Source organism: Drosophila biarmipes, chromosome 3L (assembly GCF_025231255.1).
Source record: "Drosophila biarmipes strain raj3 chromosome 3L, RU_DBia_V1.1, whole genome shotgun sequence".
In the NCBI taxonomy this organism is placed as follows: Eukaryota; Metazoa; Arthropoda; class Insecta; order Diptera; family Drosophilidae; genus Drosophila; species Drosophila biarmipes.
Window position 1 is genome coordinate 24024724 of NC_066613.1, and position 26669 is coordinate 24051392.

The 26669-nt window shown below is 42.0% G+C and overlaps 2 protein-coding genes across 34 annotated transcripts in view; both read right to left on the reverse strand.

The window, feature by feature from the left end:
* Positions 1–1107: 1107 nt before the first annotated feature.
* On the reverse strand, positions 1108–2151 carry LOC108034710 (uncharacterized). 2 transcript variants are annotated; one of them, XM_050886423.1, is made up of 5 exons: positions 2008–2151; positions 1720–1945; positions 1376–1660; positions 1299–1318; positions 1108–1238 (listed from the first exon to the last, which is right to left on the reverse strand). In XM_050886423.1, exons 2-5 carry the CDS (start codon positions 1885–1887, stop codon positions 1232–1234), a joined length of 480 nt encoding a protein of 159 aa, XP_050742380.1. In that variant the 5' UTR covers positions 1888–1945; positions 2008–2151; the 3' UTR covers positions 1108–1231. The 2 variants fall into 2 exon arrangements, with proteins under 2 accessions (XP_050742380.1, XP_050742381.1); XM_050886424.1 differs by having other exon boundaries at positions 1720–1949; positions 2008–2122.
* Positions 2152–3719: 1568 nt separating this feature from the next.
* Positions 3720–26669, reverse strand: part of LOC108034477 (titin) — an 80900-nt gene continuing 57950 nt past the window's right edge. For all 32 annotated transcript variants that reach the window (XM_050885867.1, XM_050885865.1, XM_050885862.1 and 29 more), the window contains 13 exons: positions 26262–26486; positions 17194–25677; positions 11286–16430; positions 11022–11063; positions 10707–10958; positions 9621–10589; positions 7872–9539; positions 7661–7802; positions 6226–7241; positions 5858–6163; positions 5536–5640; positions 4908–5465; positions 3720–4646 (listed from right to left, as the gene is read on the reverse strand). In XM_050885867.1, coding sequence (XP_050741824.1) covers positions 4456–4646; positions 4908–5465; positions 5536–5640; positions 5858–6163; positions 6226–7241; positions 7661–7802; positions 7872–9539; positions 9621–10589; positions 10707–10958; positions 11022–11063; positions 11286–16430; positions 17194–25677; positions 26262–26486 — 19103 coding nt within the window. In that variant the 3' untranslated portion in view covers positions 3720–4455. The remainder of the gene's footprint in view (positions 4647–4907; positions 5466–5535; positions 5641–5857; positions 6164–6225; positions 7242–7660; positions 7803–7871; positions 9540–9620; positions 10590–10706; positions 10959–11021; positions 11064–11285; positions 16431–17193; positions 25678–26261; positions 26487–26669) is intronic.

Below are 26669 nucleotides of genomic sequence, written 5' to 3' on the forward strand. Positions count from 1 at the left end.
ATGGACAGGGTGTGCTGCATATCTGCTCGGAAAAGGATCAGCTGCACAGAAAGAAGTTCAAATAGTCCCGGGGCTCTTTAAATTGAATCAAATTTCTGCTCAATTTAGTTGAATTATATTGAAAATGCTTTAATAATTCCAACATAATATTCTTGGGAAATAAAATTAATAACAAATAAATGGACATCAATTTAAGTGCTGTAGCCTTCATGGCGAAGGCTTCGAAGTATTCGTTCGTTATAAACTAAATCTTTAGGAGATTGTGAGCTATATTGTGACCTCACTGAGGCGCAAAATTGCGTTTTTAAACCTCAGTTCAAGCAATTTGTATTAAATTGATTTCTTAACCAATATTTTTCCGTGCAGGAAGGTGCTGGTGAATGAAACCAACTGCTGTTGTGGGATGCGTGTGCAATCTGGCAATAAATATTTTATATTTACAATATGCTGCTCTGCTGGGAGCCTGCAGCAAAGTCGAGCATTTTGATTCTCCTCGAATGTTCGCAAATAGTTGGGCGAAAAATAAATCGAAGTTGTATTGTTATTTAAATCGTTAAAACTCGCCAGCTGAATTCTTAATGGTCGTGTAGATGCACCTTGAATTTTAGTTCAGTGCGAGTGGCATTCCACTGGGCACCGTAATTCTCTACCGCTTATGGCGTGTATTCCTTAAATGTTTGCTCACTTTGGCCCAGCGGAAATCGGAGGATGCCACTGCACAGCCGCACCGGAACTTGTCTGTTTTTTATTGTGTATCTTTTATGGCGCTGCATTTTGTGGCCTGTACGGGCCGCTTCGGCTTGTTCCTGGCTTTATTATACTGGCCAAAACTCCTTGGCCAGGGCAATTACACACATATATACGGCTGCTTCGTCCGGCTATTTGGGGACCGAACCAAACTGAACTGGACCGTGTTGCGCATCGTAAATGAGGGCGGATATTTTAACAGGGCTAATGTCTGGCCAAGCGACTCATTGGGGCTATAGCCCTGGCATAATAAACATGTAGTGTAATTAACATTTTATGGCAACTTCTTTGTTGAACTTAACTGGATAGGATAGTTCAGCCGAGGAGTTTCATAACGTTTAATTTTACATCAACTAGTAATTATTGCGGAAGTAAAACCTTTATGTTCACTTTTATTGGATCATTCCGAAATGAGAACTATTTTGAAATAGAAAATACATTTACACCAGTTAGAAGGATCCAAGATTATATCATTTAGTCATAGTTAATTTCTGAAAAAGTATACGATGTCTTATTAATCATGGTCCATGGATTTCAAGCAATTTTCCTACTTTCTTCTCCTTTTAGGGGCCTTGAAATTGTAATAGAAGATTAAGTATATAATAAATAAATTGAAAAGCCCACTTACCATCGTGCGATATTGATCTTTCTGTTGTTTAGTGAGCTTTGACCACAACACAGCGCCTTTTTGCAGCCTCTTCTTGACGGTCAAGTGGGCATTTTGCTTCTGGTGCTCGCGCAAGAAGTTTATGAAGGCGGTACTCATCATGGGACTTGGAGGAGCTGTCCTGGCCCTAGTCATGGCTTTCTTCTTGGCCTGACTACGCATACCGCAAACGGCTTTCTTCTGCTTGGTCGCCGGCTTCCTTTTCACAATCGATTTTCCTTTGACGGCAATAGTTTTGGGTCTCACCTGCATAGCTAACTTTGTAAATTCGCACTCTAGATAGGTAATCCCCTGACAGAACTCACTTCAAAGTGCTTCTTTTGCTGGGGCAAAAGCTTCCCCCAGGCATTTTCCCCCGATCTCCTGACCTCTTCTTCATCCATGCCGGCATGGTACCGCTTGTAGCTCCTCAGGAACTTCTTAAGGGCCTTGGACTCCGCCTCCGAATAGGGTCTAACTCTCGTGGCTCCCATGGCATTGACCGACAATAGTTGTACAAAGAATCAATTGCCCGAATTTGGCACAAAAATACTATCTTGGAACATAAAAAGTTGTATTGGAATTCTATACAAAATTATAAGCAAATTGCTTACGAATTTTCTCACGAATTTTGATTGTGCTGAGTTAGAAATTTGAATTTTACTAATAGATATTCATCTGAATACTGAAAGACTTATCAAGGCCTGCCCATATTCCATATAAGGATTCTTTTACAGGCCCTTTAGGCTCCCAAGTTGATAATTAAATTTATGTGGAAAACAAATGTCTTTGTTGTTTTCCCCCACTCATCCCCATTATTTTGGCAAGTAATTAAGCAAACTTTCTACTGTCTTCGGATTTTGTTTTTATATCTGGGCCATCACGTTTGACGAGCCCTGACATGGCCCACAAGAAAAGGAGGAAAAATAGGAAAAGAAAAACCAGAATGGGCCTCAATCTTCTACGTGCACACCATAAACTTGATGTGTAATTTGTTTTTATATGCATTCAACAGAACTTGCCAAATTCTATTACAAGTTTACAATTGTATTACCACGGCAGAGAGCTCTCCGACTCGTCTTCACCTTAATAAACCATAACTAATGGGGTCGCACAAGCAGAAGTATCAGCTTGTGTGTGTGTGCTGAAAGTGTGTGGAAATTTCAGCAAAATACTGGAGGAAGACCGCCTTTAAAGCGTCGAAAGCAGCTTAGCTGCTTTCAATTTAGCAAAATAACAACGTGTGCAAAATGGAGTGTAGCTTGCAGGCACTCCCGGGAAAGGAAAAAAGCAAACAAGTAAATGAAATTTCCGTTCTGAGCTGTTCCTCCTCTGCTTTCCCGATCGTTTAGTGTATCAATAACTGAGTAACAGGCCAAAAAGACTACGCCCTGTGTGTGTTTGCTTGGCCGCTTTGTTTGCCTCTGCAATTTGAAGTGCCGGAAATATGCTTTTGCTTTTACAGCCAGTCAGTCCTGGAATTCTGGCTACAAAGTTGGCTCAAATTACTGCGTCTAGCCGCACAGAGAGTTACATCTGGGTTGCGCCGAGGAGATAATATCTTTTGATTAGTGGCAGCCGCAAAAACTTTAATTAAATTCGCACACACAATCCGGTGCTGGGAAAGTTTATGCGGCATTTGTGCCCTGTCACCAGATAAGTTTCCATTGCCTGGACAACCCACGCATGAGGACTGGCTTTTGTTTTTCCCCACCAGACTTGGGCTTTAAGTTTTACAATTCGAAAATAACTTAACGCAGAAAAGTTTTCCACAAAAGTTATGCCGGGGGTGTGGGCGAAATCTAATGAATTAATTAGTGGATTTCAGATGAAGCCAAAAAGCTTCCGCCAAACCAGAAACCACTTGAAGCCGTAATTCATTGAAAATTCATCGTTTTATTTATTTTGTTTATTTATTTGGCTTTGATAACTTTGGGCATTGTTTAAGGGTCACAGTTGATTTAAAACCACTTTTCGCCGACAATTTTTGCTAATTTATGGCACTTTATAAGATGATTCGAATGTAATTCATTGAAAAGTTGAATGGTTAAAAGCTTTATGTGGATATAAGTTCTTTTATTTATAAATGCCAATTATTGAATTTATGTGGCCCCAATGAGAAATTGTTTTACACACATTTTTATGTTTATCTAACCTGCTGTAATTAATTTTCTGTTAGTATTCTTTACTTTACTTACTTTAAGGCCAAAGTATTTTATTTACTTTAAACGCCATTATTTAAGTTGACCTTCTGTTAATCCCACTTTCGCTTTTAAAAAGGTCGTCAGTATTAGGTTCCAGTTGGCTGCAGCCCAGTAAAAATTCATTGTTACATTTTATTTTGTTTTTTTATTCAGTTGTGGTAACTTTAAAGACACACGAGTATATTCTCCCTCACATTCCTATGCCATAAATTTTAACCAGGGCGAGCTCAGGACAAAGGCAACGGCAGCCAGCGACTCGCAACACACTCCCCAGGAATAACTCATATCGAATTGCACCATTTGTTGTTTTGTCTCCCGAGAGGATATTGAGTTACGCTGGCTGGGATTGGGATTGGTTGGAGGGCTGCGGCTCGTTGGCTGCCATTGCCCGATGCCGATGGATCGCCGCCTGGTGGCATTTTTATTCTGTTTCATTTCTTGTTTGCTTCGTTTGACGCTTTCGATTTTGATAGATTTATCACAGCTTACAAAAATAAGGCAAAAAGTAAAATAATAAAACCAAATGAAAAAAGGAACTCTATGCAAATGAAAAATCTAAAATTATGTCCATTAACTGGATGGTGTGGGGGCCATCCTGAGACATTGAGCCACGCCCACGCCCCCGAGCATTAAGTTTATTCTTCGCTCGCACTCTTTGATCGGGGGTCGTGGGCATCGCTGACAATGGGATGCAACATCAACACCACACCATCCTTACACATCGTCATCTCCTGTCTAAAAGTACAAAAAGCTAGAAAATCAAAAGGGCTTGCCCCAGTGCTTTGTCAGATATAAAATACAATTGAAATACGCTTAACCTACGACTAAAGTGTTTCTTATTTCGTTGTCGTTCACCGACTATTTGGAGCCCTTCTTCTTTTTGCTCTTGGGCATTTCCGCCCACAGCCGGAAGAAGTACTCGTCGCGTTGGAGCAGCCTGCCGCGGGCATACGAATGGATGTCCGCGTCCATGTTGTGGTCACGCAGCCACGAGGAGGTGTTGCAAGAACTCATCTCCGTACGCGGCTCGTCCGGCAGGCTCTCATGACCTGGTTTTGGGTAAGAATGAAATATAAATAGGTTTTCCAAAATACTGAATAAGCTAGATTCACAATTGCTCTACGACTTAAAATCACTTCTTATGTGCCCAAAAAGTATGCAGTCAAACTAAAACAATTAATACAGAATTTAATGTTGCATACTTTTCGAGACTTGTGGTTGAAGTGGTTAGTTTAATATCCTCAAGCGAAAAAATAAATTCCCAAAACCATATAGATTGTACCTAACTTTATCTTACTAAAGACACTCACCAGCAGTCATGACCTTGTAGGGCTCCTCCGATTCTAGAGGTTCACTTAGACCAATCTCGTTCTTCGCGAATATGCGAATCATGTACTCGTGGTTCTCCTGCAGATCTCTAATCTGGAACTTCTGCACGCCAGCTGGCACACGACCCACCTCGATCCACATGGTCTTCTTCATGTCCCGTATAGCAATGTGGTAGCCGAGCAGAGGCGCACCTCCATCTGACTCGGGTATACCCCATTCGAATATGTGGGCATTGGCGGCGAGAACGCGCGCCTCCAGTGGGGCGGTGGGTGGTGAGGGTACGGCTATAGAAAAACCGAAATCAGTATGGGATTTATATGGAGAGGCTACCAATTTTAACGTACTAGCATGTGTCTTGAGCGATATGCTCTCGGTGACGGCTGGTGCACCTAATCCAACCTCATTCTCCGCAGACACACGGAACCAGTACTCGCACTTGTCCTTCAGATTGTCAATCGTGTAGTGCAGCTGGTGAGCATCCAGTGTGATGACCTTTGTCCAGGTGGTAGATGTTGAGGAACGTTTCTCCACGCAGTAGCCTGTTAGAGTCAAGGTTAAGGTTAAGAGTCAATTGATGTCTTCCTAAATTCCAAGAGCTCGATGTTTTACCCGTGATTTCGGATCCACCATTGCGGGCTGGCACCTCCCAATCCAAAGTGACACTTCGGCTGGTAACATCCGGCGCCCTCAAGTTTTGGGGTGGCGATGGCGGCGCTGAGTATTAAACATAACAAATAGTCATTAGTATCTAAACTTCTTGAATGGTTAATCTCTATTATCTTTTCTCTTACCTAGAGCTTCATTGTCATTAGCTGTTATCGTTTTGGGGTTACAATTGCGCATGTTTAGCATTAGTAGCGATTAAAAAAAAAAGCATTTTGCGAAAGCCATAAGCAGTTGTGATAATACGAAAAACCTCTAGAAAACTTACTTATTTTGCGTCCCACGACAATCTTCTCCGTGGTCTCGTACGCCTCGCTGATGCCAACCTCGTTTCTCGCATAGATGCGGAACAGATAGCCCTTGTTTCTGACCACCTTCTCCACATGGATATTGGTGACAGTGCCTAGGGTTACGCCCACCTTTCGGTAGGTGGTTTCAGTCTCTTCCCTTATCTCCACAATATACTCTATGATCTTTGAGCCACCATCAGTTTCCGATGGCTCCCAAGCCAAGTTGAAGACGGTGTCGTTCATGCCCGACACAGTTGTTGGACCACGTGGTGGCGATGGTTTTTCTGCGATTTAATATTGGTTTTATTTAATAAGGAAAACTTTTTTCGACTAAACCGTATCTTACCGAACTTCTTAGTTATAGTCACAGGATCACTTTCCGTTGGCTCGGATTCGCCAATTGGATTGGCGGCCACCACACGGAACATGTATTGCGCATTCATGGATAGTTTTTGAACCGCATACGACTTAATGTCTTTGTCAAAGTCGGAGACCTTCATCCACACATTGTTCTGGATGTCGCACTTCTCCAGGGTATACTTGTTAATCTCCAAACCGCCATCATCGATGGGCGGTGTCCATTCCAAGGTGATGGAGTCCTTCTTAATGTCCTTGATCTCCAGGGACTGAGGTCTGCTGGGCTTGTCGATCACCTGAACCGTGCACTCCACGTACGTGGAGCCTGAATCATTGGTGGCCGTAACCTTGTACTTGCCGGATTGCTCACGAGTCACCTTCTTTACCGTGTAGGTAGAGGTGGTTTCTGTGGTCTCGATGGAGATCGACTTGGTGGTCTTCTGCTCGACCGTCTCCTTGTGCCAGGTCACAGTAGGTTGTGGATAGCCGCGGACCGTCGCTGGAATGGTGAGAGTGCTGCCCGTGCGCAGTTTCTGTGTCAGATACTTGTCCTCCACCTCGAGGACCGGTTTCTGCTGCAGTTTCAGGCGGCACGAGGTCTCCACGGAGCCCTTCTCATTGGTCGCCACGCACGTGTAGGTGGCTTCAGTCTCAATGGTTGTCTTTTCAATGGTGTACTTGGCCACACGGTTCTCGTAGCGAATGCTGCTCGACTCGAACACCTGGCCGTTCCTCTTCCACGTCACCTTGGGCTCTGGAATGCCGCCGAACACGCAGGATAGCGTCACCTCCTTGTCCAGTTCACTGACCACATCCTGCAGGGGTTCCCGCACGCTGGGCGCCTCGGTCTCGACCTTGGGCACCAGGCGGATGGGTGGCGACAGCGGTGAGGGTGGCGATGGTCCCACCTCGTTAACAGCAATCGAACGGAAGACGTACTCCGTGTCGATCTTCAGCTTGCTTATGGTGTACGTGGTGTCCTTGATCTTTCTAATTTCAGTCCATCTGCAGGTTGATAATATAACTGGTATAGTACTTTCGAAACTCGAAGGCATAAGTAGAATTTTAGAAAATGTTCACACATTATTTGTGAATAATTTATTAATTATACCTTGTGTATTGTTTTAAATTAGGGAATGAAATGTTTTTTTTTATATATACCCTTTTATATTTTTTTGAATAGGGGATAATACCTAAATCATTAAAAATCTGTTAATTATTTTAAAATGCGATATAATAAATACTGACATAAAGCGAGTTATTAAAAATGCAAATAACATTAAGATAATTTAAATAATGATAGTGCGGAAATAACTACGTTTAATTATTTATTATTATGTTCAAAAAATGTTGTCAGAAAAACTTTGAAACTTAAGCACACTTTTAAATGAAAACTCCCAACTGTACTTCCTTGGACCACTTACTTTTCTTCCTTAACATCGTGATACTCAAGAATGTACTCGATAATTTCCGACTTGCCATCGTCCTCCGGCGCCTTCCAGTAGAGCGTAATGGAGTCGTGCATTATCTCTAAGGGCTGGGGAGTTCCAGGTGCCGTGGGCTTGCCTAAGTATTTGATTAGGGTCTTCGGTCAGTTCCGCACCAATTAACTGGCATATAAGCTGGGCTACTTACGCATAATGACCAGATGTAGGCTGGCCTCCGCCTCGCCCACCGGATTGACGAGCTTGACGGTGTACTCGCCCTCGTCATCGTCGACAACCTTCTTGATGGTTAGCGTGGCTGACTGCTCATCGATGGCAGGGATTGTCCGCTTTGACTTGGGTATGACAACCTTGCGCGTGGCCCAAACGGCCTCGGGCGTTGGTACGCCCGTGTACTTGACAGTGAAGATGGCATCGTCGTTCTCCTTAACCTTGATGGTCTGATCCTTGTCAGAGGTAATGACGGGTGGCAGTTTGAGCTCCTCGACGCACAGCTTAGTGCTGCTGGTGACGTTCTCGGCCACGCAGCTGATCTCGCCGGCATCCTCGTCGCTGGCATCGTGGATGACCAGTCGCCGAACGGTGCCCTCCACGAAGACCTCGTGCTTCTTGTTGGGCTTTATGGGCTTGCCCTTCTTGCTCCAGGTCACCTCGACATCGGGTTGTGACAGCTGCACCGTAAACTCGGCATCCGTAGTCTTGGTGGCCAGCGTGACATCCGGCAGGCGGACGACAAAGTCCACCAGAGGCTCCTCCACCGTCAGCGTTCCCTTCGAAGTCTTGTCGCCCACCTGGACTGAATATTCGCCCACATCTTCCGGCTTTGCCTTGATAATGCGCAGCGACTGCTTCTTGCCATCGATAGCTAGCTGAATGCGCTCATTGAACACAATTTCGTTGTCATCCTTGAACCATTTAACCAGGGCATCGCCCTTGCTGAGCTCGACCTCGAATATAGCATTCTCACCCTTGGTCACCGAGACATCCTTCAACGGCTCGACAATCTCAGGCGGTAGCTCGATGACAACCAACTCACAACTACACTCCTGTCCCTCGATCTTGCAAGTGTACTGGCCTTCATCGTGGATAGTGGTATCGCGGATGACCAGGCGACGAGCCTTGCCATCCTTAATAAACTCCACGTTCTTGTTCTCTGGCGTGATCTTCTCGCCATCCTTGTACCAGGTAACTTCGGTGCTCTCTGTAGTAAGTTCCACATCCAAAATGGCGGTATCCTTTTCGGTTACCTCGTAGTCCTCGAGCACCTTGATAAAGTCGGGCTTACGCTGCAGAACCTCAACAGTAGATTGAGTTTCTTGCTTCTTGACCTTGCATGTATATGTTCCGGAGTCGCGTAGGTTAGTGTTCCTGATGACCAACTTATGAGTCTTGCCATCTTCCACCACAACACGGTGATCCATGCCGCTGAGTTCCTTTCCGTTGAAGAACCACTTGGTGGTGACCACGTGAGAGGTCTCGCACTCCAGAGTAAGAGATTGCACCTCCTCAATAGTGATGGTCTTCTTCAGTTTCTTTGTAAAGGTCACTTCATCAACCTCGACAATCACTCGAGCACCATGAGATGTTTTGCCAATGGGATTACTGGCAATACACTTGTAGTCACCCGAATCGGTTTCTGGGTTGGCATCCTTGATGATGAGCTCGATGTTCTCGCCATCGTAAACCTGCTGGATGCGCTCGCTGGGGAACAATGGAGTGTTGTTGAACAGCCATTGGACCTCGGGCACAGGATTACCGGAAACCTTAGCTGGTAAGTGAATCTCGCCCTTTTGCGGCACATTCTGCTCCTCAAAGCGTTCCACGAAGAGTGGTGGTTCAGCATTGCCACTTGTCGGCTCTAAATGAAGAAAATTGAACTCTAGTTAGTACTTGTTGAAATAAACCCCTTTTAAACTCGAACATGAAACATCGAACCTACCTTCAATTGTAAGATTAGCAGTGGTCTCCACGCTACCCAAAGGATTGACAGCCTTGACCGTGTATTCACCCTTCTCAGACTTTTTGGGTGTGATCAGTGTTAGGGTATGCAAATCCTTATCGGACTTTGCATTCTTAACGGGCTTGCCATCCTTGTACCAGGTTACCTTTGGTGGGGGGTTGCCCACAATCTGTGTGGACAGTACCACACTCTCGCCTTCACGTATGACCATGTTGCGCAAGGGTTCCAAAATTTGCGGAGCCTCCTTATCTGCTGTTCGCACCTTCAGGGTGATGGGCAGACGTGCCTCACCTTCGCGGTTGGTGGCAATCACCTCATAGGTTCCCTCTTGCGACTTCTTCACCTTGGTGATGTGCACCACACTGCAGTACATGTGCATGTCCGATTCTGTAACAATGCGAACGTTCTTGATCTCCTCCTCATCTATGTCCTCGCCATTGAAAGTCCACACAATGTCCGGTTCTGGCACTGCCACCAGTCGGCACTCAAGGATCACATTCGTGTTCTCGTCGACATATTGAGCCTTTGGTTTCTTCGAAAATGTTGGCGGAATGCCCTCCAAAATGTCAGCCAGTGACGATTCACGTGACATACTTCGACGGGAGAGGGCTGTGGCATCGGATCCGTGATCGGAAAGTGGACTCTCCACAATCAGTTCCGTTGTGCTGGAAGTAAATCCAGCAGCATTCTTAGCCACAACTGTGAACTGGCCAGCGTCTTCGGGGAACACCTCGCGAATAATCAATGTAGCCACGTTGTCATCGTCATAGAACATTTGGAAGTCCTGCGATGGTTTGATAATGGCAGTTTCGCGGAACCAGGCAATCTGCGGTCGTGGATTGCCCTCAACCTTGCACTCGAATTGCACAGTGTAGCCATCGGGTGTATGAATCGGCTGCAGTTTCTCAATGAATCTCGGGGCAATGGGCTTGTCTTCCGGTCCAGGACCTTTACATTTCACAATCACAACAAAACAACAATTAATTGGTTAATGACAAAACGTAGACGGCGACCAAACAATGTTTAGGCTAACAAATATACATTTTAGTAAAAGCAATAACTTACGTTCGAACACAGGCAGCTTATCGATTTTCTCGTGCAATTTGTTTTGCACATACTGCGCGTATTCCTCGGGCTCCATCAGATATTGAGCTGGTACCCAGCCTTCCTCTTCCGTAGTGCTCTTCTTTACATACCACCACTCAGAGCTGTGACGTCCAACGACTGTTACCTTCTCGCCCTCGACTAGGTTGATGGCCTCATCGTTGTCGGCAATATAATTGCAGATGGAATACATAACATTTTGGTTGTCTGATTCTAAAATTTATAAATATTGTTTTACTTATGTGTAAAAATGTATTTCACTTAGTGACCACATACCTTCAATATTCATTTCCCTGGTTATGTTAAGCGAAGCTCCATCTGCGTAAAAATGTAACATTATTAGTATCTTTTCTCAAAATAATTTTTATTTAATTTTTTAAGTTGTGAACAATGAATGGTTAAGCGTTAGCAACCGACATTCAAGTTGGGTATTTTTACCTTGCCACTCTGATATCATATAAGCTGATATGTATATTTGTAAAAATAAAGCATTTCGATTTGTATGTAAATTACCGTTACTGCTGACAAAAAACGACTTACCTTCATTGAAAAGTTGTTGAACAACTTTACGTTTCTTCTTAAAGGTTAGAGAGTCCTCATCGTACGTCACAGAATCACGTTTCGGATGGCGAATGCCAATTAGGAATTGTTCTTCCTCCTCGTCTTGAACGGAATAGGCTGGCTTGGGCTGCTTCTTCGGCTTCAGCTTGAAGTCCACTTCGTCTGGTGGCAATTCCTCAACAAAGTATTCTTCTGGTTCCTCGACTTCATCGATAGTATCCTCATCGTCTCGAATTTCTTCGATAATAGGCCCCTCACCATCATCGTAGTCCTGAATGATCCTGATCTTGGCTTCGTCGGCTGCTTCAGAGAAGGTCTTCTTTATTGGCTTCTTCAGCTTAACCTTTCCAGACATGGAAATCTCCTCCTCGGCATACGAGTCCAGGGCAATGTTGAATTCCTGATCGACATCTTCCTTAGTCTTGGTACTCCTGGCACGGAATGTGACGTTTTCAACATCAGCGTACTCGGGAATGTCTACTGGCTTGCGTCGCTTAAGTTTCTTCACCGTGTAGGCTTCCTCGTCTTCTTCTGTGATTTGCAGAGGCTTTGGCTTTCTTCGCTGACTGACAACGAACTCTTCGACATCCTCGCCCTCTTCGTATTCTTCTTCTTGACGCTTAATGGAAAGCTCAGCCGCAGCTTCATCCAGAGTGGTGGGCTTGACTGGTCGTTTTTTCAGCACCGTGGCAGCCTCCTCCACGCTCTCGTTAATAGTGTGGGGCTTTTTGAAGGACAGACTAAACTCAGTTTCTTCGAGATCTTCAACCGTTGGTTCGAACAACTTCTTTGGTTTCTTGCGAATGACAACAGCTTCTTCAACGATCTCTTCTTCTTCAATTTCCACGGGCCTTTCTTCGATCACAGTTTGCTGAAGTTTTAGCTCATCCGCAGCCTCTTCTACTGGTTTCTGAGGCTTCTTCTTCTTCTTGAGCTGTAAAGTCTGATCAAAAGTTTCCTCAGTAACCTTCTTCTCCTTCGGCAGCTTAACATCTACAGAGAATTCCTCTTCGGTAACCTCCTTCGGGGCCTTGGGCTTCAGGGTGACTTCAGCCACCACTTCTTCTGCTTCCGCTGTCTCTGGTTTTCTTAGTTTCACAACCGCTGCATCGACAATGTCCTCAGGCTCAGCCTTTTCTGTCTTCTTCTTGATCTGGACTTCTTCGATCACCTCTTCTTCCACGATTGGCTCAGGAATAACTTCTTCCTCAACCTTGACCGTAAGCTCCTCGGCTGCTACATCCTCAACAGGCTTCTTTGGCTTCTTCTTAACTATCTTAGCTTCTTCCTGAACTACTTCGGTCTTTGGCTTTGGTTTCAGATTAACTTCTGCTTCGGGTTCTTCAACAACCGGAGCAGCCTTCGGTTTCTTTTTCGGTAGGGTGACTTCTTCTTCCTCTGGAACTTCCGGTTGAGTTTCCCTAACGTCAATCTTATACTGAGTGGGAATTTCTTGAGCGACTTCTTTAATTTCCTCAGTGATTTCTTGAACTTCTACCTCTGCGGGAACTTCCTCGCTGATAGTTACCTTAAGTTCTGCAGCTGCCTCTTCCTCTTTTACAGGCTTTATAGACTTCTTCTTGATCTTGGCTTCTCCGGTAACTTCTTCAACTGGCTGCCTAGGCTTAACTAAGAACTCAGCTTCAGGCTCTTCGAGCACCTCGGCTATTGGTGCCTTCTTTTTTTTCTTTTGGATCGTAACCTTTTCCTCCGGCAGGTCTTCTACTGTGGGTTCCTTTTCTGTCTCTTTAATGGCAAAACTGAAGTCCTCAGGTTTTTCTTCTGGGGCCGTTGGTTTCTCGACAATTTCAATTTCTTCAATCTCTTGGACAAGTTCTTGTGGTGGTGCCACTTCTTCAGTGATTGTTATCTTGAGATCAGCGGCCTTTTCCTCCGCCGGTTGTTCTGGAACAACAGCAATACTGGTCGTAGCTTCCACTTCATCAGTAGGCTTCGGAGCAGAGACAGTAACTTCCGCCTCGGGTTCCTCCTTAATTTCTGGCTTTGGCTTCTTCTTGCGAATAACCTTGACCTCCTCTTTGATGACTTCCTCAACCAGTTCACGAGGAGTTTCCTCAATAACCCTTACCTTATGTTCTTCGAAGATTTCTGGTTGCGGCTCTTCTACAATTGGCTCAGATAGCAACGGCTCTTCTTCAACAATCTCTTCGGCAGGTTTCTCTGGTTCCGTTTCCTTGATGCCAATTGTGTATGTCTTCTCTTCAACCACCGGTACTTCTTTCTTGACTTCCGGGATTACCTCTTCCTCCTCGACTTCCTCAATTATGGGTACTTCCTGCGGAATTTCTTCGGTGATTTGAATCTTTAATTCCTCAGCTTCCACCTCCTTGACCTTCTTCTTTGGCTTCTTGGTCTTGATTTGAGCTTCCTCAGTAACTTCTTCAATGGGTTTGCTTTCCTTAAGAATAATTTCAGTTGCGGGCTCGTCTGCGAAAGTAACAGAAGGCTTGCGTTTCTTAACAGTAAACTGTGCCTCACTTAATTCTTCGGGCTTGGCTTCAGTTTCTGACACACGAATTTTGAATTCCTCTGGCTTTTCTTCGACAAGAACATCTTCTTTCTCTACAATATCACTCTTAGGAGCTTCTATCAACACTTCTCCAGGAACAGGTGCTTCGCTCTCAACAACCTTAATTTCTAACTGAGCTTCTTCTTCGGTTTTCTTCGGCTTTTTGGTCTTCTTCTGTTTGATTGCAGTTTCCACAGTCGTTTCTTCTATCACCTTTGGTTCTGTTATTACAATCTCGGCCTCAACTGGCTCAGCCTGCTTGGGTTTTTTCTTGAAAACAACCTCTTCAGGAGTTTCTTCCTCGGGCTGTTCTTCGACTCTAACCACCTTTTCTGGTTCAGTTTCTGTAAGAGTGATTTCATAAGAATCAAACTTCTCGACAACCTTTTCCTCTACAGCCTCCGGTATTTCTTCTTGGATTTCCTCTATAATTTCGGCTGGCTTCTCTTCAACAGCTTCGGTTTCAGAGATCTTGAACTCATAGGATTTCGGTCTCTTCGTTTTCTTCTTTTCTTCCTGCTCTTTAAGCTCCACAGCTGCCTCCTCGACTGGTTGCCCATTTTCTTCTTCCTCTACCACTACAATCTTATCTTCCTTAACTTCTTTAACAGGTTTTTTCTTGCTCTTTTCTTTGACTGTTACTTGCTGTTCAACCGGCACTTCTGGAGTAGGCTCAGTCAATTTAAGTTCAACCTTAAACTCTTCTGGCTTCTGTTCGGGTTGCTCAACTGGCAGCGAGATTTCAGCGGATACTTCCTCGGGTTCTATTTCTTCTTTCTTTGGCTCCTGCAGAGTGACTTCAAACTCTTCCGGCTGCTGTGGCTTAGGTTTCTTCTTGCGCGTCACTACCTTTTCTTCAATAACTTCTTCGGTAGTTTCTTGACGCTCATCGAAATCAATTACTCGGACTTGATGTTCCTTTGGTGCCTCCTCTGGTTCTAGTACTGTAGTTGTTATCTTGTACTCCACTGGAATGTCTTCGGGCAATTCTTTGGGTTCCGGCACTTCTTCAGAGACGACAACTTCCGAAACAGGTGCTTTCTTGGGCTTTTTCTCTTTTACCTTCACTTCTTCCGGCTTTTCGGTTTTCACGAGTTCCTCCACTGGAGCTTTTTCTTCTTTCACCGAAACCTCAAACTCTTCTGGCTTCTGTTCAGAAACTTCTTCCTCCTTTGATTGCACCTTTTTCGGCTTCGATTTCTTTGGCTTCTTTTCCTCATCAACGGATTTATCTAGAATGTTCTCAGGCTTTGGTTTCTCTTCTATGGTCTTGACCAGGGCTTGCTCGACAGGTTCCTCAGTCTTAGGAGTCTGAGGGACGGGACGTAACTTTATTTCTAAGTCAGTCTCTTCTGAAGCGTCTCTCTGGGGCTTACGGAACTTTACTTCCTCTTCGGGAATTTCCGCTTTTTCTTTTGGTACAGCGGGAACGATCTCCGAGATGATCGTTTCCGGTTCGGGCTTCGACTTATCTTTGGGCTTGTATTTGGTCTTCGTCGGCTTCTTGGGTTTATCGGGCTTCTCTGGATGATCGATTGGCTCTAGCTCCTCGGGAACATATTCAGGACGATCGGATTCAGTTGGTTTAAATGGCTCTACAACAAACGCTCCTTCCTTGGGTTCCTTTGGTAGTTCTTCAATAACAAACACCTCCTTTGGTTTGGGTTTGAGAGCAACTTCTTCCTCGGCTTCTTGTGGCTTTTGCGGAATCTTTTTAAGAGTAACATTTTCTGGCTCGTCTTCCTCGATTGGTTTCTTCTTACCCTTGCCCAGTTTGAGCTTCACTTCTTCCTGTTTTTCCTCTGGTTTTGGTGCCTTTTCAGGTTTCTTATAAGGCTCCTTTTCCTCCGATTCTTCTTCACTACTGACGTATTTTTCGTACTTTTCAAGTTCCACCTTTTCTAAATCATCCTTGATCTTCTTCATTTTCTTTGTCTTTTGCGGTTTGAACTTTAGAACTTCTTGAGCCTCTTCAATATTACGAGATAGTTCACCGTTGTCCTTAATGGCCCCAATATCAGTTATTTTCGGAATTAGCGGAGCCGGAGGGTATTCAACCATCACCATGCGGGCCTTGAGTCTGAATTTGGGCAGTTGTACAGTCTGCTCCTCGGCAGGTTTCTCCTTACGTTTACCGGGCTTAAGCTTAACGGTTTTGGGAACATCAGTAGCCTCGACAATGGTTACTTTTGTCGGCTTCTGTTCCTTGCGCTCGATTTTTATTGGCTCAAGAGAAGCGAATTCTGGTTTCAGTTTCTTGGGAACATCGAGTTCGATTTTCTCGTATTTCTCCAATTCCGTCTTTTCGATTTCCTGCTCCAACATCTTTCTGATGAGTTCGTCATGGTCATCCGTCTTCTTTTTGACAATCTTCTTCTTTCTAGTCTTGGGCTTGGTGACGTCCTCAACAGTTTCTTCCGTAACGGGCTGTTCTTCTTCCTCTTCAATCTCTTCCACAATGGGCTGTGATTCTTCCACCTCGGCGATTTCATCAATAACTCGAACCTCTAGAATCTTTTGGGGTTGATCTTCCTCGACGGGCTCTTCATGAATGATGTTTATTTCATAGTCTTTTTGAACCTCTGGAAGTTCACCTGTTATAAAAAATGCATTCAAGTTTAAATAAAATAAGCTAAATACTGGAGAAAAACCTGGGGAACCACGCATTGCTTTTGCAAAGCAAGCTTTTCGGTGAACTGGACAGATGACAAAATATCAGGCTATATTTACATAAATAGCAGTTGAAGGAAAACATTTAAAGAATTAACCAAAACGAAGGATAATTTCAATAGTTCAATAATAAACACAGTTAAAAAATTACGGGATTAATATAGTAATAGTGGGTAAGGTATTTGGATTAATTGTAAAAGTATGAAATATATAGATGAACAACAGTGTACATAGCGATTGAAGATTAGTGTGAATTTGGAATCGATACTAGGGTCTACAAGTGCATAAAGTTATATATGTTGCCGTTATTTATCTATAACTAAAGGAAGCGAACAAATAACTAACGGCAAATATAAAAGTTTAAACTTTTGCACAGAATTTCTACACTACTTAAGGTTATGAACGTAAATCATGCATACGAAATTTTTTATAGAGTTACTGTGTTGAGGGCTTAGAAGTTGAACTGGAAGATATTAGGACCGCAAAAATATTGACTCAAATTTATGGAGTCGAAATTCAACAGCGAGAGAAAAGAAGAGAAATATAGGAGGGAAAGGCGCAACGATTTGAAATCAACGAGGTTTCAAGGGAATTAAACAAATGCGAAAGACACAGACAAAGGAGCAGGAGGTGCTGCAAGGGCGGCGGAATTTTGTAGGCTCCAAAAACTCTCTTCTAATAACTTACTTGTTTCAACGCATTTTTGTGTGTCTGGTTTTGTTTTCTTATGTTTAACTGTTTTCTGAATTGTATCTTTAGTGTCATCTTGAATAGGTTTCTCTTCTTGTGCGCTTGGTGTAATTTGTGCAGTGGCTGTGTCCTCGGGATGTGCAAATTGGGTTGGTGTGATTTCTGCAGTGTCAGTGATGTCTGTCGGTAAGTCAGGTTCTGTTTCGTCTGCCTTAGGCTTAGGAGTCTTAGATTTCTTGGGTTTGGCTGAGTCGGTGGCTATTGCTGTTGGCTCGGTTGTCTCAGATTTTTTCTCTTCCAAAATATTTTCAGAAGGAGCTGCTTGACCAGATTTCTCTGGCATTTCTACCTTTTCATACTTTTCAAGCTCTACCTTGGGAATTTCCTCTTCAATTAGTTTCTTTACATAGTCGGCTAAGTCGTCCTTCCTAATTTTCTTTACGGTTTTCTTGGGCTTTGTCTTCGGTTTCTCTTCAGCCCGCTCAGGTTGTTTTTCGATGGACTGTACGGGAGCTACTTCTGGTTCCTCATCAACGATAACCGTCACTGAATCGTTATCCTCGCTCTCAATTGTTGTAATCTTGAAAGTGGTTTCTTCTTGAGGTCCTTTCTTCTTTAAAACTCGTTTGGTAGTTTTTTCCTGGACAGACTTGCCCCCTTCAGTAACAACCTCTTCGACATGTACTTCAACAGGTTGAACTTCTACAACTTCTACAGGTAATTGGGGTTGTTCAGGAGCTTCCTCTTCTATCACTTTAACTTCTACCAACTGATCTGCAAGATGACTTTCATCGTTTGGAAGTGTTTTAGATTTTGGCTTCTTTTCTTTTTTCGGCTTTTCAGAAGGTGTTTCTTCCACTTTATCAATCATGTTATCTACTGGTTTGTCCTTGACAGTCGGCTCAAATTCTATTTTCTCATACTTTTCAAGCTCAGTCCTGGGCGTTTCCATTTCAATTAACTTTTGTATGTAGTCATGTAGGTCATCCTTCTTAACCTTCTTGGTTTTCTTTTTAGGCTCCTTGGGCTTATCGTCTTGTTTTACAGGTTCTGGTTCATACTCAACAATAGTTATTTCCGCCTCAGGCTGATCGTCCTTTACAACTTCAATAATCTCTATTTCACCTTCACCGTCAGGTCGCTTCAACTTTCGCTTGGTGGTTACTTGCTTATGAATTTCGCCAGAGTCGTCTTTAGTTTCTTCGACCTTTGTTTCGCTTTCGATTACCTGAATTGTAAACGGCTTTTCTTCTTCGGGTTCTAAAACACTTTCTTGAACTGGAACATCGTATTTTCCATCATAGGGGTGGACTGGTTTTTCTGATACCTTTTTAGGAGTCTTCTTTTCTTCAGGTTTGAGCTCTGTATGTTCTTCTTCTTTGATTGAAACACTAAATTCGCGGACATCAGGTTTTTCTGTGTCAGATTCCTTCGGTGTAACCTCTAATGGCTGTTCTTCGGATTCAATTGCCGGTTGGTCCTCTTGAATAGAAATTGTAGACTTTTGTTTTCTTTTCTTTTCTGGTTTTTTAATTTCCTCATGCTGATTTATTTTCAGTTCAGGTTCTTCTACGAGCGGAATTGATTCCACCACAGTTATAATATTATCGCTAACTGTAGAATCCTCCGGAACTGTATCGATAACGAAAACTTCAGTGTCTTTTGGAACTGTCTCCTCAACGGATGGTTGTTTTTCTTTCTTTGGCTTTTTCTTTGTCTTTTCCGAAGTTGGTTTAAGACTAGTCTTATCTACAATGGCAACTACGTCCTCAGGTTCAACCGTCTTTGGTGCCTCATCCTCAATAACTGCCATGATGAAGTCTACGACTTCGTCTTTCTTAACCATCTTTGTCCGTTTTTGTTTTACTGAAGGTTCTTCCTGATCGGGTGTCTCCTTTGGAATGGTGGTTGTGACTGTTACTTCAGATTCGTTTGTATCCTTATCAGTTACCTCGACTATGTCGTGAACTATTTCTTCAGGTCCCTTCTTCTGCTTTATCTTTTTAGTCTTAACCACCTTTTCCCTTACTATTCCCTCATCATCTGGCACTTGCTTGGTCTCCACCGTTTCTTCAAGGACAACTATTTCAAATGGCGTTTCTGATGGCTTTTCTGGAATAAATTCCTTAAGAGTAAACGTGAGCTCTGTCTCGTCTTTTTGAACTTTAGGAATATCCGGAATCTCCTCAACAAGATTATACTCCACTGGCTGTTCAGCGCCCTCTGTCGGCTTCTCCGCAGAATGCTTAACCTTTTTGATGGGTTTCTTCTTCATTTTGATTGGCTCATCTATATCGATCTTTTCATACTTTTCCAGTTCGGTTTTTGGTATATCCTGCTCAATAAGCTTCTGAATGTAGTCATGAAGATCGTCCTTGGGAACCTTTTTGGCTTTACGAGTTTTCTTTTGTTTTTCCTCCTGGGGAACTTCTTCACCAACTGTTTCTGGCACTTCGGTCGTGACAATGACTTCATACTCTGAAGTATCTCCTGTCTTGGATTCCACGATTTCGATAATTTCTTCCTTGGTGCCAATCTGTTTTTTGATTTTTCGTCGGGTAACAGTTTGCTTTGCCATTCCACCCTTATCATCGATTACTTCCTTTTCCACTGCCTCGGTTTCAATTTCTTCCACCTGGAAAGCAGGTTGCTCATATGGTTTATCTTCTTCAATTTCAATCACGACTGCTTCGTGTTCAGGGATTGGCTCTTCACTTATGTTTTCTTCAGATTTCACCCTTACAGTATAGTCGTGGCTTTCTTCCATTGCAGGCTGCTTAACAGTCTTGGGCTTGGTTGTCTTTTTGGGCTTGGGTTGTATCTTTTCCTCAGCCACAGTCGTATCTTTGATATCGATAGTATATTCGACGGATTCTGTTGATTTCTCTGGAGTGGAGTCAATCGGTTGCTCAAAATCTTCCTCTCCCGCTTCAGGTACCTGGATATCTGTGTGTTCTTTTTCAGTTACTGTGTATATTTTTAGAGATTTTTTAGGTTTCTTAATTTTTTTCTCCTTTACTTCTTCTGCTTCACTTTCAACTACGTCAACAGGAACCGGCTGCACGAATTCATCTATAATATTTATGATATATTCCTCAATATCGTCTTTCTCTAATTGTTTTGGCTTTTTGACAACCTTCTTTTCCGACTTCGGCTTTTCTTCACAAACTAATGCATCCTCGCTGGTCAACTCAATAACTGTAACTTCAGCCGTAGGTTGATCTTCACTTGATGTTTCCGTAATTTCGAAGATTTGCTCTTTAGACCCCTTTCTTCGGGATACCTTTCGTTTCTTAACAGTTACATTTTTTACAATTCCCTCTTCCGTGGGTTGCGCAACAATTTCAACAGTTGTACCCATTTCTTGCAACAGAGCATGAGGTTCCACAACCAATTTCTTTTTTAATGGTTTTTCTTTTTTAGTTGGTTTCTGTTCGTTCTCCAAAGATTTTTCGATTGGCTTATCACCTTCAACAAACTCATCGGAAATGCTTACAAGGTAATTTGAAGAATCGTCCGGCTGGTTTGTAACTTCTCCAACTTCCTCTAACACAACTTCTTGTGGTTCCGTATTCTCAGGTTCAGGTTGGACTTCTTTCACATCGAATTCGTGAATAGTAATTTGTAATCCATCACCATCTTCAATTGTCTTTTTGTGATGAGTCTTTACCTTTTTCTTGGGCTGTTTGGGTTTTGCATCAATTTCTGTTGGTTCATATTCTTCTAGAGGTGTTTTTGTGATTTCCTGTTCGATTAACTGTTGAATGTATTTGTCAAGATCGTCCCTAACTGGCTTCTTCTTTTTGACCTTATGAAGAATCTTGAGTGGTTGATCATTTTCGGCCTCTGGTGAGTACTCTGAAGGTAACTCCGTTGTAGTGAATTCGATCTCGGCCTCAGGATTATTCTCTTGATAGGTTTCTGTTATTTCAATGATATACTCTCTGGGGCCTTCCCTTTTCTTAAGTTTCTTCGTTGTCTTAACTTGCTTCACTTCCTCGCCCTCTTCGTTTATCACATTCTCTATAACAGTCTTAGGAGCTACTTCTTCAACAAGGATTGTCTTTTCAGGTGGTTCTGCGCTGGGCTTCTTTGGCTTCTTTGTTTCTAATTTAGTTTCGTATGGTTTGTCCTCAGTATGCTCTACCTCTTCAAACTGTTGAGGCTCACCAAGCTCCTCAAGAACATCAATAACATAGCTTTCGACGTCTTCAGGCCTAAGTTTTTTCGGTTTTTTTATTTGCTTCTTTACTAAAAGAATTTCGTCTTTAGGCTTATCATCTGTAACCTCGACAATAGTTACTTCAGATAATGGTTCATCACTAGTTTTTGTCTCGGTAATTTCAAAGATTTTTTCCTCGCGACCTTGCTTGCAGGAAACCTTTTTCTTCTTAACCTCAACCTCCTTGGTAACGCCATCATCTTCTGTAACTTGAATTTCCACGGACTCAACAATATCTTTAATGACTGGTTCATCGGTCCCCTCATTCTCACTAAACTCCTCCAAAACATTAATTACAAAGCTTTCGACGTCTTCGGGTATAAGTTTTTTGAGTTTCTTTATTGTCTTCTTTTCCTTAGGTAGAATAATTTCTTCTTTGGGCTTCTCGTCTGTCACCTCGACAATAGTTACTTCAGCCAGTGGTTCATCACTAGTTTTTGTCTCAGTAATTTCAAAGATTTGTTCCCTCGGCCCTTGCTTGCGAGAAACTTTTTTCTTCTTAATTTCGACCTGCTTTGCTGTACCATCTTCTTCAGTTACTTGTACAACTTGTACAGCTTCCGAAATGTCTTCAATAACTGGTTGCGGCAGTTCCTCTTCAACATTCCTGTGCTTCAACAATTTTTTCGATTTTGGTTTGGGTTTTTCTTCTGAATCTTTTATTGTTAGATCCTTGGGAGTTTCTTCTGCATCCTCACGATCAAACACCTTCACGATGACCTCTTGCGGCTTCAAATCTTCTAGATCGGGTTCAAACTCTTGTATGGTTACCTCGTGCACAGTAATCGGTATGCCGTCGACAACCTGAGTCGATTTTTTGTGATGTTTCTTGATTTTCTTGGGTTTTCTTTCCTCTAGAGATGTCTCTAATACATCAGCTACATATTCTTCAAGATCCAATTTGGGAATTTCCTCCTCTATCAGATTTTGAATATAATTGTCCAAGCTTTCGGATTTTGGTTTCTTCTTCTTCACAATCTTCACCTTGTAATCCTTTTGAGGTTTGGAGTCAATTGATGCCATTATTTCAGTGGTCTGAATAATAATATCTGCTTGTGGCTTATTTTCTTCAAATGTTTCGAGAACTTCAATAAGATATTCCTTTGGACCCTCCTTTTTTTTAATTTTTCGTTTGTTTATGATTCTTTCAACTTCTGTACCTTCTTCATTTACTATTTTTTCGGTAACAGTTTCCGGAGCCAGTTCCTCTATTCGAATTGTATATTCGGAAATGGTATCAGAGGGAGACTTTTCCTTGGGTTTCTTTGTCGATTTCTTTTTGATCTTTGGCAAACTGTCTTTTATTTCAATGGAGTATTCATCCGTTAGCGGAACTTCCTCAGATTCCGAGAGCTTGGTTAAATATTCTGTAATCATCGAATCTTCAGAAATTGGAGAAGGTTCAATTTGCGATACTTTTATCTTTTTCTGTTGATCTGTTTTCTTCTTCTTATCTTTCGGAATACTTGCCACATTTTCAGACTTTATTTCTTCGGGTACAAAAGGCTTAACTGTTTCCTCCTCAACTACTGTAGTGGTAAAGGAAGTAATATCCTCTTCTGATGGGCTTATTTTGGTAGGAGATGTTTTTATATCTTCAGAGAATTCAACGATATGTTCTATTGGTGCTTCCTCGACTACATTGACAATGTATTCCTTAAGCTTATCTTTCTTCACCTTCTTAACGGATTTCTTTGGCTCTTCCGATTTAATCAGCGAAGGTCCGTCGGTGGTATCTTCAGAAATTTCTGTCGTTACAACTATAACCTTGGCTTCATCTGGTTTCTCCCTTTCACCATCGGTTTCAATTATTTCAATTTCGTACTGCTTTGGACCTTTTCTAGTCTTCACGGTGCGTTTTCTTATTATTTTCTCATCCGTTGCTGAAGTTATTTCAGGAGCTAGTGTAGCGGACTCAAGATCATCTACCACTACTACAATAGGTAAAGACTCACTTAAATCTACTAAAATTTCATCCAAAGCCTGAGAGGCCTTTTTATCTGTTTGCTTAATGTATTCATCTGAGGAACGCTCAGAATCAATTTTTTTGATGAGGAACTCATCGTATACCGGAATCGCCTCGGCTTCAAGTGCTTCTGCTTCCTTAATAGCTTTCTTTGCCTTTGGTTTCATTAATTTTGGTTTTTCGATTGGCTCATGCTCTGTGATTCCAATTTGAAGAGTTTCGCCTTCATCTATAACTGCCTTTTCTTGCTTGACCTTCTGCTTTTTGATCTTTTTCGGCTTTCCATCTACATTAATTTTTTCATATCTTTCCAGTTCTGTTACAGGGATCTCGGCGTTTATCAGATGCTGAATATAGTCATCCAGCTCATCCTTCTTCATTTTCTTGGTTTTCTTTTTAGGCTTTTCAGCTGGCATTGCTTCATATTCTTCCTCGTTTGTTTCTGTAGGAGTTATAAAAATTTCGTAGAGGGGTTCTTCATCGGATGCGACAGCCGATTCGACAATTTCTAAAACTTCCACATCATCTCCTTTTTCAAGCCGTATCCTGCGCTTCTTGTGCTTATCTTTTTCTATCTCTGACGGTAATTCGGTCAACTTTACCTCATAGAAGTCTTGCATGCTTGTTTCGTAAAACTTCTGATCCGGTTCTTCCTTTAGCTCTGTGACGAAATCATCAAGTTCCTGTTTGTTCATTCGCTTTACCTTCTTCTTAAATATTTTCTTCGGCATTTCGTCATTTTGAACAATTTCAGAGCTTGTGACAGTAACTTCAAAGATTTTGTCATCCTTATTTTCAGGAGATATTTCCACGATTTCGATTGTGTTATCTTCTTGCTCAGTCTTAAGCTTGAGCTTTCGCTTTTTCTTAGGCTCCTTTGAAAGGTTTTCAGTGGTAGGTACCATTTCAGACGGTACGTTTTCAGGCTCCAGTTCTAGGACTTCGAACTTATAGAATGGTTTAAGCTTGACCTCTTCCTCTTCAGCATCAGGTCTTTCACCTTGGCGCTTGCGTAATTTTAGCTCCTCTTCCGGAAATTCGTCTTGTTCCTTTGGTTTACCGGGAAATATTTCGTACTGATTTTTCTCTGGCTTGGGAGTCGGCTTCTTTTTTCTTTTGTATTTCGGCTTCTCTTGTGTGAACTTTTCCTCAGTCGCAGATGTTTCAGACTCTTCTGGGAACTCAAATGTGCCGTCAACATCCTTGAATTCAATGGGCTCAAACTCAAGTGCTTCTTCAGGCCTGTCTGACTTTTTGGGCTTCTTTTTCCTGATTACTTCGTCTTCCACAATCTTTATGGGCTTTTCGCCCACTTTTTCCGCTTCTATTATTATCTCAACCGGTTTCAAGCGAATTTCCTCAATAGTCTCAACATTTTGTGGAATTTTACCCTTTCCAAGCTTAAGATTTCTAATTTTATCCGGTACTTCGTCCTTTAACTTTTTAGCACGTTTGTACTTGGGCCGCGGTTGCTCCTTATCAGATGGTTCTGAGTTTTCAGATTCAAAAATCTCAAAATCGACTTCTTCCAGTTTCGTTTTTTCATGTTTTAAGGGCTTGAATTTCTTTGGTCGCAATTTTAATACCTCTTCGGCTTCTTCAACATTTCGTGAAAGTTCCCCCACATCGCGATTAGTTTCCAATTCGGTCACCACATAAGGGAAGCAGTATGGTGCATATGGGATAAACCTAATCCAGCTCTTCAATTTTTTGTTCTTGAAAGTGGCTTCGTTTTTCTTTTTTTTCTCTTCCTGAGGTCTTTGCTTTGGAGCTTTAAGCTTAAGCATTTGTGGGAACTCAACTACCGAAGTTATTTCCACCATTTTAGGCTTTTTAAACTCAACTTTTTCGATTTTCATAGGTGTAAGCTTAACTGCTTGCTTGAATGACGAGTCACGACGAGCCCTTTGTGGAAGATCCATTTCCGTACGCTCATAGCCTTGAAGTACAGTCTTTGGAATTTCTTGGTGTATAAGGAATTGGATGTAGTCATCCATTTCATCACGTTTTGACTGGACCACTTTCTTTTTCTTTAGCTTTTCCTTCTTTTCAACTCCTTTCTCATCCGCCAAAACATCGCCGACGTTACCGTCAACCTTTTTGGTCTTTCGTTTCTTATCTGTCTTGTCAGTCAGTTCCCGTGTACTTTCCTCATTAATAGTCTCGTCAACTTCCTCAATAGAAGTTTCTAGTGTCTTTTTCTGTCTTGGGTTTTTGTCATTAGCTGGTTTTTGTATGGCATCAGCACTTGCCTCTTCAGGTTCAGTGATTGTGTACTCTTTGTTGTATTTGTCTGTTTAAGAAAGAATTACGTGTTTTGTGTTAACACTAAACTAATTTTTACATATATATTTGCATTTTATATAATGCTTTATACCACACAAACTTTGTACGGTACACAAAGTTTGGCGTTTTGACTAGCATGGGTTAAGAAGTTATAAACATTTGAAATGTGGGTTGTCCGTTTACAAACTTTAATTTTTAAAGAATTTTAAAAATATATGGATGGCTCTTGCTTTCCAAATTTTTAATAAGTCGTAGTATATGTTAAAAATTTGTAAAAGATTGACCCTTGTACGTACTAGCCTTTTGGGGTATTATTTTTATTTTAGGTCTTACGTACTTTTGAGTGAATTAGGTAAGTAGTTAGTATATATATTTTCCAAAAAATATCGATGATTATGTATGCAGTTTTTGGAATGCATCTATATATATGTAGATGTGAAACAAAATGGAATTGATTTCTACTATGCCTAACTTTTTTTTTTATGAATGTAAACTTTTGTACCTCAAATAGTTTACTATGTTATGTTTATATATAAAATCCCTAATTTCATATAGTTATGTATAAATATATGTTTATTGATAAAAAATCACCTGTTGGCTCGCTGACTTCAATAATTTCAAGGTGTGATTGTGTTGTGTCTTCTGGAATGAATTCTGTATCACTAATAACTTCCTCAACAACGACTCCTTCCTCCTGTGAAACTCGTTTGTTTTCAGTTTGTATAGTTGTTTCTCCATCTTCGTTTTGTACAGATTTAAATGTCGTGATGTAAACTGGGTGTTCCGTTTCTGTGTTAGCGGCCTTAGATTTTTCCACTGGATTGAGGTGTTTATGTTTGTTTGTGGGTTGTGGAGTGATCAAAAAAATATGTTAATAAAAGGCTTTACTACAGATCGAATATTAATATAGAGTTTTAACAATACATCTATGAAATAAATGATAAAAAACAAAGATTTTTGCGTATACTTCAATTGGAGTCTTTTCTGTGAAATGTGTAT

Excerpts from the sequence above, each read along its gene's own strand:
- LOC108034710 (XM_050886423.1), bottom strand. The coding sequence starts at position 1,887 with ATGGGAGCCACGAGAGTTAGACCCTATTCGGAGGCGGAGTCCAAGGCC. Across the intron at positions 1,661-1,719 it reads AGCAAAAGAAGCACTTTGAA|GTGAGACCCAAAACTATTGC; the intron begins GTGAGTTCTGTC and ends TTAGCTATGCAG. Across the intron at positions 1,319-1,375 it reads AAGATCAATATCGCACGATG|GCCCCTAAAAGGAGAAGAAA; the intron begins GTAAGTGGGCTT and ends TACAATTTCAAG.